At 35.4% G+C, this 16,370-nt stretch overlaps 1 protein-coding gene and 1 long non-coding RNA gene across 3 annotated transcripts in view; one reads left to right on the top strand and one right to left on the bottom strand.

Annotated features, from left to right (window-relative positions):
• Positions 1-16,370, top strand: part of LOC148109557 (uncharacterized) — a 296,308-nt gene that overhangs the window by 228,832 nt on the left and 51,106 nt on the right. For both annotated transcript variants that reach the window (XR_015725457.1, XR_015725456.1), the window contains one exon: positions 5,092-5,276. This is a non-coding gene — a long non-coding RNA (uncharacterized LOC148109557). The remainder of the gene's footprint in view (positions 1-5,091; positions 5,277-16,370) is intronic.
• LOC148109558 (transmembrane protease serine 11G-like) overlaps positions 4,857-16,370 on the bottom strand; it is a 37,201-nt gene continuing 25,687 nt past the window's right edge. The window contains exons 6-10 of the mRNA XM_087863915.1: positions 13,096-13,134; positions 12,040-12,211; positions 10,611-10,870; positions 7,234-7,376; positions 4,857-5,171 (exon numbers count right to left, since the gene is read on the bottom strand). Coding sequence (XP_087720041.1) covers positions 5,010-5,171; positions 7,234-7,376; positions 10,611-10,870; positions 12,040-12,211; positions 13,096-13,134 — 776 coding nt within the window. The 3' untranslated portion in view covers positions 4,857-5,009. The remainder of the gene's footprint in view (positions 5,172-7,233; positions 7,377-10,610; positions 10,871-12,039; positions 12,212-13,095; positions 13,135-16,370) is intronic.

Below are 16,370 nucleotides of genomic sequence, written 5' to 3'. Positions count from 1 at the left end.
ATAATTAAAATAGAAAAACCATTTAGTGAGACTATAATAATTGCAAATAAACAGTACTTGTCAAGGACTAGACATTATCATCAATGCTTAATACTTCACAACAGCCCTTTGGGGTACAAATTAAACCCATTTTACAGAAATAGAAACTGAAGCTCACGGATGTTAAATTAATTTGCCTAATCTCACATTTGAATGTGGTGGTAATGATGGCATTTTCCCCCTCAGGTGTCTCTGATTCTAAAAGGCCCCAATCTTTATCAATTAGATCTACTGTATGAATGGCTCTTGATACAAAGCTGGCCCTTAAAAATAGATCTCAGTAATTCACTATATCAAAAAGTGTATATAGTTGTTCATGCCCAAACCTATACTTTTAAAGTTGGAATTTGTCACAAAATATTCTAAGTATTAAAAAAAGTTTGTCAATTTAACTTAAATTGGCATGCTACTGCTCTGCTATTGTCTCCTATCATATGATAAACAATCTTAATAGCGCGTAAGGATTACATCATGAGGCAATAGCAATATGCCTGCCTTGAGTGAATATTTCTCTTCAACTGATTTTTTGTCCTCTTTCTGCCAGTGGGAAATTACAAAACCAATGCCACTTTTTCTAGAGACCCCTCCCCTTAGAAGGTTTTGCCCTGATATTCTCAAAATTGGTAGTCTGGGTTGCTGTGATTAGTTTCTGGTATGAAAGGCAGCCCCAGTGGCTCAGTTGGTTAAACATCTGCTTTCTGCTCAGGTCGTGATCTCAGGGTCCTGGAATTGAGCAGCTAAACCAGGCTCCCTGCTCAGCAGGGAGTCTGCTTCTCCCTCCCCTCCCCCCCTTCTCCTCATCTCCCCGCTCATGATATCTCTCTTTCTCAAATAAATAAATAAGATCTTTTTTAAAAAAAGAAAGGCTGGTGAATGTATTATTAAGACAATATAGGATAGGCAGGGTGCTGGGGACCCCAAGAGTATGACTTAAAAAGTGTTTCTTGCAACTATTCTCTCATTCCACTCTGGGCGTCAGCCACTCACCCTCCCTACATAATTCAGTTCAAGAGAGTCCAGTCTCCTCACCTCTTATTTTTATTATTATTTCCTGGCCTAGAACCCATGTTTGCCTCTTTCTTCTAAAATTTATCTGATTTGGTTGATTTGGAGGAAGTAAGTATCCTGTCTTAGTTTACTGTTACGGCAGAGAAAAAAGCCCAGATACTAGCTAGCTATAGATATATATTTCTTTTTTGAGGAAATGAATATATGTGTGTGTGTGTGTATATATATATATATAGTGCATATACATTTATGCATATATGGTATGTGTGCACATAAAATGATGCCATTTTTGAAAAAAAAGTGGGTAAGCCCTTTATAAGTGTTCTTTATATTTGTAAACAGAACAATAGGATATACAAAATTTTAAACTTTAATTACCTCAGGAGAAAACTGGGGCGAGATGGCCAGATTTTTCTGTGTACTACTCTAAGTTGGAAAATAGCTTTCTAACTTTAGAGCTTGAAATGCAATTACAATAAGGTATATTTAAAGAATTATGTAGACCAGGAGATGGCAGCATAGTAACGCATTTGGTCTCTGTTTCTTAGTGCCTTTTTTAGAGTGTTTTTAATGAACATCGATTTGGATCATAGTGATCTGTTGTTTCTACATTTCTTCTACAATGAAACAATACTAACAGGTTGTGTAATCCAGTCCCTGTTTTAGTTGGGTTGGCTTCTTGCTTAAAATATTATTTGATTGTTTTTTCGTGGGGTCCATAAATAAAATTTTATTGGAACATAGCCATGCTTATTCACTTATAAATTGTCTGTTGCTGTTTTTGCACTATAATAGCAGAGCTGGGTAGTGGTGACAGAAACTGTATGTCTCACAGAGTCAAAAATATTTAGTATCTGGCCCTTCACAGAATAAGTTTGCTGAACCCTGTATAATGAATTGTTATTTTGTAGAACTAAAATTTCTTTTTAGAAGCTCTATGAATATATAGTTGATCTTATAATTTCAAGATGTGTTACTGCATATCCTTATCCTTATGATCTTGGTTTAAGATTTGAGGAAAGTAGGATGGGGCTTCAATAAATGTCTGAAGCATAACTTTTAATCTTTGTGACTAAGTCATTCCGATGCTTCTCTATTATTTGCCACTCTTTTGTTTGGCTGCCATTAATATATTTTTCTGGGTGATAAGAAATTCTCTGTTGATTTAAAAAGCAACAGAATACTATTTTTGAATCTTTAATATACCATTATTTGAGGATGTTCTGGGATCTTTGTCTAAGGAAGGTTGAAAACCCATTTGTGACCACTTCAATCTACCTGTGGGTCTCTGGTGGGCCTGATACAGTTTATACAGAGAACCCTCTCTACTAGTGGGCCAATGACACTGGAGGAAGGAGAGTCTAGAAGTCATCATGCTATGCATGGCCAACCATATTCCCCAAAGGCTTTGCTATTTTCAACAGCCATTATCAAAAATACTTTTACCTCTTTATGTGATCTTGAGAACAGGACTTGGTTTTATGCACAATTGCATACCCAATGTTTAGAATACCCAATGTCCAACACATAGAGGTTCCAGAAATGTTTGTTAGATGAATAAGTAAGTGATTTATGTAAGTAGTTGCATACAATGCTCTAGACCGGTGATATCCATAGAACTTTGCTGATGATGGAAATGATGTGTATCTATGCTGCTCAATATGGTAGCCATTAGCCTCATGTGGCTATCTTTTATTAGAAATGTTATTAACATGGGTGAGGAAATGAATTTTAATTGTATTTAATTTTAATTACTTTAAATCTAAATCCCAAGTCCCATTGGCTAGTGGCTACCATATCAGATGGTGCGGCTTTTAGTGGATGGTGATGCTATGCGACTTCTAATCTCCACTCTGAGGTGTTAGTGGATGATGGACTGAGCCATTCTGCCTCAGCTGAATATGTGTATCTCTTTTCCAGCAGTATCTATTTATGCATTCTGAGAATATTAAATAGAATATACATGGTATGATTATGCAGGATATTTGACAAATCTCTAGAGAGAGATTTACATTGATTTCTTTATATCTATATAGATCAATTGAGATCTACCTATAGATAGATATCTATCTCAATAGATCTATATAAACAGCCTCCTTCACCCAAACAGGTTCAGTTTCCAAACGATCTTAATTTGGCTAGGATTGTTTAGATATAAGTGTGATCATCATAGATGAGTTTTTTAGCATTCTCAACACATTAGCATTATAAAAAAAGGGAGAAGAAAGGTATTCTCAGACCCATGTGAGGAAATTGTGGTTGTAAGATTTTTAACAGTGACTTTTTTCCTCTGACTGTTGATCCCGAGGCAGTGGTTCTCAGCTGGGTGACTTTGTCCCCGAGAGGACATTTGGCAATATCTGGATGCATTTGGGGTTGTTACAACTTGGTGGGGATTACTACTGGCACATAGTGTGTAGAGGAAAGGAATATAGCTAAACTTTCTATAGTTCATGGGATAGCTGCCATCTTCCCCCACAACAAAGAATTATCTCTGGCTAATGTCAGCAGGGCAAAAGTTGACAAAGTATATGCAGTATAGTGATGAGTCAAAAAAATGAGTTTGAGTTTATTTTATAAATATATTTTATTGTATACAATATAATATTATGTATGTGGGACAAGAGAGACTCTCAGCTGATATAAAACTCAGAAGAAAATCTTAGCACAGCAGTTATTTCATTAGCCAAATTAATCACAATGGGGGATGGGGGGATCAAAGGTTTAGAAGCACAGAAAAGGCTTGAGTTTTGCTCCAAACTAGTCCATAGTCATATATAGTGTCACAAAATATACATTTAAATACATATGAAAATGACTATTTTATCATAAAAGTTAAATCTCTCCAAAGATGCTTTCTAAATTATTCGAATATTCTCTAAAAATATCATGCTTCAGAGAATGCTAGCCATTTTTTTAACAGGAAATTTAAATATTAGACAATAAGGTCTTTTTCAAAATCTTGTATCAAATTATTTATGAATGTCTAATTTTATATTGGCTTCTCATTTATTTATGAATATCTAATTTATATTGGTTTCTTACTCTGTGGGACCCTTACTTGTTCTGAAGTTGACTGAAAATAAAACTATTTAGAAAATAAAATGCATTAAGATCTAATAAAACAGAAGTGGAAAGTAAATTTACATCAGATTTGAAACTTCTCTCATTTTTAGAGAAGGAAAGTAGCTCCTTCTCATAGATTTCTTTTCTTTCCTCATTTCCATCTAACAAAAAGGCCCAGAAATTTTGTCTTTTGTTCACCTAAATATCAAAAAAGCATTTTTGGGTAGTGTAGAACAGAAACCCGTGCTCGGCAATGTTTCCAGTTTTGCTGTCTGGTCCCCAGATTTATTCATTGTTCCAAAGTAAATATTAGGTAGTTGTTTAAAGAGTTTAAAACCTGTACTTTCTGGTGTAAATGTAAATGTCAATATATTTCAAGTTTCAGAGACAGGTACATGTGCATCTGAGGACAAAGGGGAAAGGACTCATCGTAGTGCCATCTCATAAGTCCTGATTTCACATCTAGCGCCTCTCCATCATTTGTGTTAGCATTGGTCCAAACGAATTACCTTGATTTGTCTAGTACCTTGAGCCTACAGATTCTTAATGAGGATTATTTAGTGAAGAAGATAAAAACTGTGGAGTCAGGGAAGGGCAGCATGCCCTGTCAGGGAAAAATATAGAGAATGCTTAGCCAGTTGGTACTTGTCTGATCAAATGGGGTCTTAGCAGCAATGGCAGATCTTTGTGAAGTTGACAGTATCTTGTATGCTCCTGGTTAGCAAAACACTTCAGATGATGGAAAAGAAGTCTGCTTTCCTCATGTTTAACAGGAATGTTGTCAGATCACGCTTATTTGCATCTTGAACGTGATGACAATGGACCATGGCAACTCATACTAAACACCATTTGCTAGAGACCACATTTATATTTCGCATGTAGAGGTGATTGTTGCATTAGATGTTGGTTTTAGATTTAATCCAGTCCCGATAACGAGTCACTTTGGTGTAAATTCCAGGCTTGTTTTTTTTCCCACAGTCTATTCCCCAGCTTACTATTCCAACAAGATACCAGATGTTTCTATCATGTGCTATAACCAGAGGTCCTCCAGAATCACCCTGAAGAAGAAGAAATGTATATTGTCAATAAAATAAATGAAGGGGAGTCAAAAATGCAACTTAATGAACATGTGAATGCCTACTAAAGTAATATTTTAAATCAAGGTATGTAAAATGAATTCTATTTTTACTTACCATTAGCATTAATGTAACAGTAGAGTTTATTACTTATTTTCTCTGTTTTTACCTTACTGCTTCTGCCTATTTGTGTTAATGCCTTCATTTGGAAGGCAGTGTGAGTAAAGCTAAGGTTTCAGTTTTACTTTGTGTAGTTTTTAGTTTTTCTCTATCTAAATAGGAAGCACAAACTGAACCTAGGTCCAGGCATACAATTTTTACATGAGTGATGACCTCAAGGCTCAAGTGTATGTCACCTCCATGAAGCCTGTCCTGTTAACTAGATATAATCACTTGCTTTGAATTTGAATTGCACCTTGCTCCATTCACACCAGTTGATAGGAAACTGTTCTGGATTTTATATTGTTGTGTAGTAATAGGTTTAAGAGGAGAAATATAATGCAAAGGACACTCCAGGCAAATGTACATTATTCATTGCAGACAGGCTTTTGTTTCCAAATCAAGAGTTAATCCCTAGCCCTCATGAACTGGTTTGAAGTGTGTGAATCTTGAGGCCTTCCCTAATATCTTTAACCTAAGTTGTAGACAAATGATTTTTAAAATCTTTTTAGCAATGACCCTATTCTTTCAAATGAAGCGCTATATGGAAGCCCCTTATAGACTTATTTTATAAGGAAAATGATCCCATTTGAAGCAGGTCTGGGGTCCTATAGTCTTGTGCCTTTAGTTACCTTTCCTTTTCTTTCCATGCTTCTTAGTACTCTCTAGGGCTCAGGGGATGGAGTATGACAACTCTGGTCTACTAAAAGCAATGCTCCTCAGCTCCTTTCCTGTAGGACAACATTCTAATTTAGGTCCTCAGTATTTTACTTTGCTACTGGTGAAGGAAGCAAGGGAACATGGACCAATGGAAGAGAACATCTACTCTTATACAGATTTATGTTCCTGATCAAAAGTCATATGATCCAGTTGTATTGTGGACCACCCTGTTGATTCTGCTTCTCCTCAGGAAGTAAAGCGAGTGGAAGGAGATCTTATATTCTAGAATATGTATCCAAATCCTAGGTTTTTATTCTTTTTGTTATTTGTGTACTTTATTATTAGATTGTAAATTCATTATGGGTTCAGTGTAGGGTTTTTTTTTTTAATACTTATGTTTCCTTCAGTATTTGCCACATTACCTTGCAATTTACAAAAAAACCCCTGGATGAACAAGTGAATGAATATTTATTATATCACATTACAGACAGCCAATTTCAGATCAATAGTGCCACCTTCACGTTTAGGAAAAGCACGTGTACATGTCAAATTCTCAAAAGTTTCCTAACCCTTCAAGAATTGTTAAACTGTTGGATTCATGTCAAAATCTTTATTATTTTAGTTACTTATTTTTAGTCTTTTAAGTGGCCTGCTTAAATGCTTAATACTTGAAGTTTTGTATGGTTTGGGGAAATGCTATTTATTTAATTAGATTTTAGATATAATTTGTGAGGTAACACTTTAATATGAATGAGTGTAGATAAATATATTTTTTTCCTAATAATGTAATTTTATCTGAACGTACACTGCTAAAGGTCAAGGGTTAGGCCCTGGTAGGGTGATGCTCTGTTGGCCATGGAGGTATCTCCAGACCTCATTCCATAATGCCTTACAAGTAGTAGGGATTAGATACCTGATTGGTTATCATTGTGACTTGAAACAATGATTGTGTGGCTTTCTGGCTTGGTTTCTACTATCTGCTTCCAGTTTTTTTTCCCTAAGTCTTAATTTGCAACTGCTGGCCATTTTTTACAAATGGTTCTGGACAATAAAAGGGTGTTAAATGAAGAGTATTTCTTATAGTTCTCCCATTCCCTCTTCTTACACTCTCCTCTCTCCTCCACATCTTAATTTTGTGGAGGCATATGAAGTGACATTGGTCTATGGTCAGCATGGCCACCTCTATTCAACAAATTCATTTTTGTGGATTTGAGTCTACTCTTACCTCGCAGGCATCTAGTTTTCCCGTCAAGAATCCAGCACATATCATTCCTGATGATACAGCACCACCATATACATTACCTTGGTTACATATATCATTACTTATGATCTCTACTTCAACTTGTCGCAGAGTATTGGGAAAGGGACCTAAAGAAGAAAAACATTAATAGATGAAGAATTTTCACATTGTTGGTTCTGATGGTTAATTGTATCTTACAAAGCATGGATCAGTGATAAAACATATGTCTTGAAGTTGACTCTGTGCTTAGTGACAGTGCTCAGGTTCAAATTCTATTTCTTATGTGTCTTCTACGAACTAGGTACCATTCTTGGCACATTTACATCCACTATCTTACTTTATCCTTGCAATAACCAACAAAGATAGATATGAATATGCTCTTTTTCAGATGATAAAACTAAAGCTTACCTGGTTATGAGTCTTGCTAAATGGGGGATAACCTTAGAATTAAACCCAGGCATTTCTCACCACCTGGGATGACCTGTGATAGTTCACCTTACCTTACCTGGAAATCTGCCACATCACTCTAAAAAGGACACAGCTATACTGGGAATGGAGAATCCTTTAGGAAGAGCAGTATAGAGCAAGATTGTACTATCAGAAAGTAATTTTAATACTGAATAAATGGAATGCTATTTTTTCATCAGAGAGACCATGTTTACTTTGATCTTAAATGGCTATCCAAAACTAATTCCAGGGTAGATAACAAATACCAAGATAAGAAGTAGATCGTGTTTTATTAATGACCCACACAGCTATTCATTTGTTATATGAAAAATACTATTTCATTGTCTATTGTATGGTTTTAGTCATTGTGTTCTCATTACCACTTAAAAGCTTTTATTTTATTTATTTATTTCTTCTTTTTCTTTTTTTTTAATTTAAATTCAGTTAGCCAATATATAGTACATCATTCGTTTTGGTTGTAGTGTTCAATGATTAATTAGTTGCGTATAACGCCAAGTGTAACAGCTTTTATTTTAAAGACCGTATTAGTCCTTCATATAAAGATGGGTGCTCTGTTTACAACAGGTTCAAAGACAATTGAGAAGAGGAAGGAGGGCAGTGCTGTCAGTTTTATCAACTAGTCAGGGTAATACTGTGCTAAAGGCTCTGGTCTTGGAGGCAGCACATATGAGTTTGAACACTGCACAATTTATGTGCTATTTAGCCTTGTGCAAGTTATTTAATCTTACTAAGCATCATTTTACTCACTTGTAAAAGGAGAAAATGATATGATACTTATCTCACATGTTTATTGTGAGGTTTAGAAAATAATTAATATAATCAGTTATGATAGTGTTTTGTCCCATATTCAGATTTCAGTCAATGGAAGCTATTGGAGTGAACTGTAGAGTTCAGGATTACATATTTAAAACCCTCCTGGTACAAAGTTGCACTTCAATGTTAATGATGGCTGGTGAGTCTAGAGCTTTTATAAGAGAAAATCTAGGTTACTAGGGATTTTGTCACTAACTGTAAATAAATCTAATCCTCTGTATTAACACTAGTAAATTCACTTACCTAGGATTGACCATCTTGCTGAAAAACTAAGCCTAAATCCTCTACAGTCATAAAAGTTATCTAAGGTCTAGTGAATTTCTTCACCATTTTTAAGCATGAGAGGGTCATTATGTGACCATTTTCTCTTCATTTCTGATTTTCCTTGAAATGCTCCCAGGGAAAGAGTCTGCTTACCATCTGTTCTTTATACAGATTTTTAGAACCATCTGAACTATTTTGCATAGATGCTTCAGCAGTATTCAGTACTATCTCTTGTGTTCTAAGTGACATTTAAAATGTGTAGATTTTCCCAGGCTTTTAATCAACTGTTTTTCAACTACTTATAATTTCTGTGTACCTACTTTTATGTTTTATGTTATGTTAATTAATCTAGGATGCTAGGTTTTAAATTTTAAATTCTTATCATTCTTTAATCTCAACCTTTAAAAAGTTAATTTAAGTGCTTAACCATATATAAGAAGCTGTTTTACATTATCGACTATTCAAAGAAGAAATTATCCAGCATACAAAGTTTCCATTTTACAAGCTGTTTGGTTTCAAGATTTCTAATGAGATATAATTGGATAAATTTTGGGAGGTAAGATAAGAAAACCTTAGTCCTTGTCTCAGTTTCAAAATGCAGAGAAAACCATAATCAAATATTTATACTTAAGTTTTGACTGATGTCTTATAAATTTATAGTGTTATTCCTGAAAAGTATGCCTCTTATTGGAGTAAGCAGATCAATGCTTAGTAATCTGCACACCATTGGGCATTGAATGATTCATGATGAAGTCCCAAATCACTCACAAACTACTACTCTGGGAGTGGGTGGTGTTAAGTTTCATTAGGGTCTAGAGGAAGTGTCACTGGTATTGCCCTAGTGGGAGATGCTATCCATTTCTACTCCAATCAGTAAGTGGTCTGTCTAACCCCAAAGGATTTGATTCCCCTTTGTATTCTTCACCATTTACTATAGAGCAGGGCAGAACCCCCAGAGATGAGGAAGAGAATTCTCAGATTATAAAAACAGTATAACAACCCGGACCCAATGTCAGAATTTTGAAGTACATATTGAAGGAAAGCAGATTTCTATAAAAATGAAGTGACAAAGCCTTGGTAGACAAAAGCTATACTTGGAGAAAGTACATAAATAAGACTATAACTTTTTAACAAGAGTCTGGAACAGGAATCAGAAATTCAGAGGCATATTAAACTATATGTAAATTGTTCACCTAAGAGATGTAGAAACTGGAGACTCACATCAGAATCTAAAGATCTATCTTTGCAGTTTATTGTGTGTTATTAAATGTAGTAAAATGTCATACTTGTGAACTTTATAAATCTGGAGGCTCAAAAACTGCTCCATAGATACATGGATCAGAGGGGCCTCATTTAATATTTAACATCATGCACGCCATTTAAAATGTTTGCTTAAGGCTGTTTTTGCTGAGTTGCATGACACATTTCAGCAGTTTATCATTATTATTACTCACAAATCACATACTTTAAGATTAATGCAGCCATAGGAGAATCTCTGCATATGAAGACAGCAACAGAAAGAAGGGATGTGAAAAAATATGCTTGAGTAATTTTTTAAAAGAAAGTTATAACTAGTTTCCAAAGTAGCCCATAGAAGGCATTGAACATAGATAGCTGTGTAATCATTCTAGCCAAAGTTTCCATAAGTCTCCATATCTGGGTTGTTCTATTTGTTGTTTCGTGATATTTTTCGTTGGACATCTTGATTTCATCTCTTATTTTAAATATTATGATTTTGAATCTTATTTTATGTCTCCATTCAAATGGAAGATGGGTTTGCATTTTTTGCTTAGCTTTTTTTTTACTGAGATACTCACCGTTAGCTTTTAATGCTCCCCATCCAGTGACAAACACTGGACTCTGAGGCAGGACTTCAAAAGTAGCATCTGGGAGACAGACTCTGCCCACATCCTTGGAAAATAAGACGGGGGTGGAGAGCTTCACCACAGCGATGTCGTCGTCGTGCTTATGGGCAGCATAGTTTTCATGAATGATAATTGATTGTATGTTTCTTCTCATCAGTGGAGGGCTGAGAGTTGTTCCAAAACTAGCCATCCAGAGTTTGGGGTTTTTGTAACTGATCACAGATTAAAAGGATTATAGTTGATTCATTTCTGATTTAAAGTTACCCAGGACTCTGAATCAGCATGGGACATAGAGGTGGCAGAAGGGCAAATTGTTTAAGGTGATACTTGATGGGTCTTACCACCTTATTTGAAGCTTTCCCCCCAGGGCTGCTTTGCTTCATTTAGCTGATACAAATGCCCCCATTCTAAGGTAGCTTAAATTCCTTCCCTTGAGGGGGAGTTTGTCTTTTCTAGAGGGAACAAAATATTTTTGCTATTTTTGATTATAAAAGTAATACAGATTCGTTGAAGAGACTATAAATAAATAAAAATTAGACATATGTACCCACATATGTACATATCCACACACATGTGTACTCTCATATGCATTCAGTTATATACATGTCTGTATAGCTATTGGGGGGATAGGGAGGGAAGGGAAAAGGAGAGCAAGAGGTGTCTATTGGAGCCACACCTTATATATTGTTTTCTCATCCTTTCTTTTTAGTTAACATTTTACCCAGAATATTTCCCCATATTATATGAATTTCACTAGAATTATTATTATCTCTATATATGCCATATGTTAAATCTTCAAGAAAGATACAAAAGTGCAATACTAAAGATATTCATGTGGGATAATCTGATGTAAGTTTGTGGGTCTGGATACTATATTAGCAGAGTTCTTTAAAAATCTACAATATATCTTCGGAAAACTGCTGAGTGTGTTTAACTTTTGACAGCATTGGCTTGTTCTTAAAGTTTGGAAAATATATTCCCCAGAATATATTTTCAGTTGGAGATAAAGATTCTCTAACTTTTCTACTATTCTTTAGTAACTGTCATTTGTTCCTAAGCCTGCTTCACAATCACGAGTTCCAGTGGGAGCCTAAGATGCTCATAAAAGAATGAAAAACATAGTGGCTCAGTCGGTTAAGTGTCTGCCTTTGGCTCAGGTCATGATCTTGGGGTCCTGGAGGTCTTGGGGATCCTGAGATGGAGACCCATGTCAGACTCCTGCTCGGGGGAGTCTGCTCCTCCCCTGTTCATGCTCTCTCTCTCAAATAAAGAAATTTAAAAATCTTTAAAAAAAGAATGAAAAAGGATGAGAATTATAGGAAATGAAGGTGAGGAAAGAAAGTGAAATTGGTGATCCTGTTGGTACAGACTGAGGACTTACATGTCAAAGCAGTGAGCAGCAGTCAGGAGCCACTCCTCACTGATCAAAGAAGCTCCACAGAAATGGATGCCGTCCATTTGCAGGCTGGCTTGCCATGGCCAATCAGCTTTTTTTGCAGGATAACCATCAGCAATTCTTTCCATGGATGGAAACTCCCTCCCTCTTCCACAACCTGTCAGAAGGAAATAAGATAGTTATTTATATATTTTATTTTATCTGTTTATTTTAGGTGACACATAACATTGCATTAGTTTTAGGTGTATAACATAGAGATTCAACTTCTCTAGACATTATGCTATGCTCACAACAAGTGTAGCTATAGGATGGCTATTTATAACCAGAGTTATAAACATGTGTAGGTGTATTTGGCACATAGTTAAAGATAGAAACATTTATAGGTTTGCCTTGCCTTTAAAAGGTTAATTGAAATTATATAACTGAATAGTGATTATTCACATTGAAAAAGGATTAACTTAAAAAAATAAACTATTCAATATCCTCCCTGGTACATTTAAAGCAACTTCAGCTTAACATTTGTTTTTTTTCCATATCTTTCTAGGTCATTTTCTTATGTATGGCAATTTATTCCAGGGATATTTGACAATTCTGAGTGTCAAATGTACACTGTTTATTGCAGAAAAATGCCGTTTGTACACTTAAAATACTTGTCTAATATTATAACCATTATCCTACTATAACTTAAGTGTCAAAGTTCACGTGTTAAAGTTAATGGGTGTCATTTAATTCTAAGCAAGATTTTCTACTTTAACAAAGTGAGCCAAATAAAAATAAATATGATAAAATAATAGGGAATTGTTAAAAGAAGTTGTCAATGGAACTTTCTGTGAGGAATAACAAGTTATTTCTAAGGAACCTATATAGACATTCCCAATTATTAGTAGTTCTTTTTCCCCTTACAGAGAGTTATGTCATGTATTCATTCAGAGATATTATATACTTTGGGGAAATGGTAAACGTGGGGATAGAGAAACTCTAGCAGTATTTTGAGTTTTAGCATTTGATTTGCAAACATTGCAGTGATATTCTCAAACTTACAGCTGTTCAGGGTGTGCTCTGCTTGTGCCTCATTCATATCTGGAAAAAACAAGATGATTGCTCAGCAATGGAACAATTATAATTTGAAAACACTATGCCTACATGACATGAATGTTTCTGGTTGGGATGGACTGAATTATTCAGGAATTTCTTAATTTAAAGGCAATAAAGTAAAATCCTATAAAAAGAAGAGGCCTGGATATAAATTAAACCCTTCTTCTGACTATTTGCGGACTCTAGAAAAATCCAGTTTATGATTTTAAAATCATTGGTATAGAGAGTGATATTGTTTGTCATGAAGGAGGACTACATCTAATTAATTTAGCCATGCTAATTTATTAAAATGTAAGTTAAGCAGAAGAGGATCTAGGACTACTTTCATATATGTACTATTATACGGTGGACACCATTTCCTTCTGTCCTCATTCATACATTAGTGATATGGTAAAGGGACTCAAAGCATCTTAGATGCCTGACATCTCCACAGAGGCTCCAACTGGAATAAAGAAACACTAGTGTACTGACAAATCCTCAAAACATGTTAGTAATTTTATCATAAACTAAAACAGAAGAAAGCATGATCAGTGACTATTCCCCAAAATTATATGAATTATTCCTAATGCCAGATAGTATAATCAATCCAGATCCATATTTTTGTTAAGATGAAAACCAGTGTAGAGTTTTGGTAAGCTTGCAAATTAATGAATCTTTCGGTCAGACTCTAAAGAGGAACACTGTGTTCATCTGCCAGGAACTATGCTTATGTTTACGAAAATAAATCCCTTAGAATTAGGTTTTGCCAATAACAATAATTCTCTAGTGGCTTCCCTGATCTTTCTAATAACCCTAAACTTCCTGCATGACATGGTCCCTATGTATGTCTTTGTTGTCATGTTGAACTGTTCTTGCTTTCTGCCACTACTCAGTGGCCACCCTGGCCTTTCTGTTTCTTGACTGTGCCAAGGTATTCCTACAGTCTTTATTCTAGTTGTCCCCTCTGCCAGAAATGCTCTTCTCTTGACCATTTTCATGGTGGGTTCCTTGTTGTCATTCAGATCTTAGCTTAAAAATCCTCTTCTCAGGGAGAGGCTTTACATAACAAATCAAAATAGCCTCCCACTCTCTATTCTGTGTATGGACATTCATATTATTTGATATTACTTTGTTTATTTACTTATTTAGTAGGCCATTATCTTTTTTATTCCAATTAAAATGTTCTATGAGGACAGGTAATTTAGTCCCTGGCACAAATAGGTCCTCAGTAAATAACTTGCTGAGTTAATAATGAGCAGTAATGATAACTAATAATTTACTGAGTCCTATATACCAGGAACTGTACCAAACACTGCTATATCCTCACAATAATATCATGAAGCAAAACTATTAAGGACATGATTTAAATACTTCTCAAGGTAAAAAGCTGGCCCACAACCATTTCACTGTAAGGTCAATTATAGTCTAGTGTCACCTTCTGTAGGTTATGGATCAGTGAGGGGGTGGAATTATGGTTACTTCACAGATAACTTTAGGCTCATTTCTATCAGCAGAAACTATTGATGACCTTCCATGGTGATGCTATATCTCATATGTAAATGATTAAACATTATCTAGTAGATGTGTTCCACCTGCAGGATAAAAGAAGTTAAATAGCTCCACTTCTAGAACAAGATTGTGTAGACTCATTTTGCTCTGCTCTTCTCCTATAAATACAACTAAATACCCTGAAAATTATCTAGCAGATAATAATAAAAGAACTCTGAAAGCTGGAAGGAGGAAGGCAAAATAGCTATAGAGTATAGTATTTTAAGGACAATGTGGTGAGTTTCCTAGTTTTAAGTTCATCTCTCATATACCCTGGACTGGAGACCAAGGAAGGCCTGCAATCTGGAACCATCAATAGGCATAGACAAAAATTCCTAAGAAAAGTCTGTTCGCTCCATCCAAATACTGGGAAAGAAGATGCACAACAAAGACCTAGTGAGGAGCTCACACCTCCTGCTTCACAACACAGGGCTGGCTATCCCATTTTGCCAGCAGTAGTGACAGCAAGAAGCCCTTGGCCATCCCAAACCCCACTTCTTAAACAGGGCAGCAGCTTGCAGACTCACACCCACAGGGACGACATCAACTTTTATATACCCAGTGACATAAATAGGTTCAGGTCCACTGCACACCTCCACAGAGGATGGGCCAGGGATGCAAGGCAGCCTAGAGAAGCCTGTTCTACTCACATTTATGTTGTTGGCAGCAGGGGTTGAGAGGAAGCTCCATAAGACTAGAATAGTACTGCAAGGACTCTGAAAACGAAATTGCTATTGAAACAATGAAAGTAGATGAGAATCTATATTCTAAACCTAAATAAGTGCACTACCTGCTAAAATAAAAGAATTAAATAGAATCAAGAATCTCCTAACATAATAACCAAAATGTTTAGAACACAAACAAAAGTTACTTGCCACACCAAAACCCAGGAAAACCACAATCTGCATGAGAAAAGACAATCAACTGATGCCAATACTGAGATGAATAAGATGTTGGAAATATCTGATGTGCATTTTAAAGCAGATCCCAGAAAAATAATTTAGCAGTCAATTACAAATTCTCCTGCAACAAGGGAAAAAATATAAAATCTAAGCAAAGAAATAGAAGTTATAAAAACCAAATGGAGGGATGCCTGGGTGGCTTAGTTGGTTAAGCGTCCAACTCTTGATCTCAGCTCAGGTCTTGATCTCAGGGTTGTGAGTTCAAGCCCCATGTTGGGCTCCACACTGGGCAAAGGAAAATTATAGGACTGAAAAATATAATAATAATAATAATAATAATAATAATAATAATAATAACCCTGTTGGATGGTCTTAATAATAAAGTGGAGATGGGGGATAGAATCACAATAAATTTATATGAAATTAAATAACATTTACTCAGAAGAACAGAGAGAAAAGAGATTGAAAAAAAATTAAAGCCTCTGAGATTTGTGGGATAATAATAAAAGGTTTAACATTCATATTATCAGTATTTCAGAGGGAGAAGAAAAAGAGTGTGAGACCGAAAAAGTATTCAAGGAAATAATGGTTGGAAACTCCCCAAATCTGGCTAAAAACAGAGATGTATAGATTCAAGAAGCTGAGAAAATCTCAAATAGGAACAACTGAAATCCACACCAAGACCTATTATAATTAAGTTACTAAAAACTAAAGACAATGAAAAAATTCTTAAAAACAGAAAAATGATACGTTACCTATAAAGTAACACCAGTTCAAATAACAGCAGTTTTC

Source organism: Ursus americanus, chromosome 8 (genome assembly GCF_024610735.1).
Source record: "Ursus americanus isolate L20-20 chromosome 8, mUrsAme1.1.p, whole genome shotgun sequence".
Classification (NCBI taxonomy): Eukaryota; Metazoa; Chordata; class Mammalia; order Carnivora; family Ursidae; genus Ursus; species Ursus americanus.
Note: the sequence above shows the minus strand (reverse complement) of the source record. Positions and strands in the feature narration are given on the sequence as shown.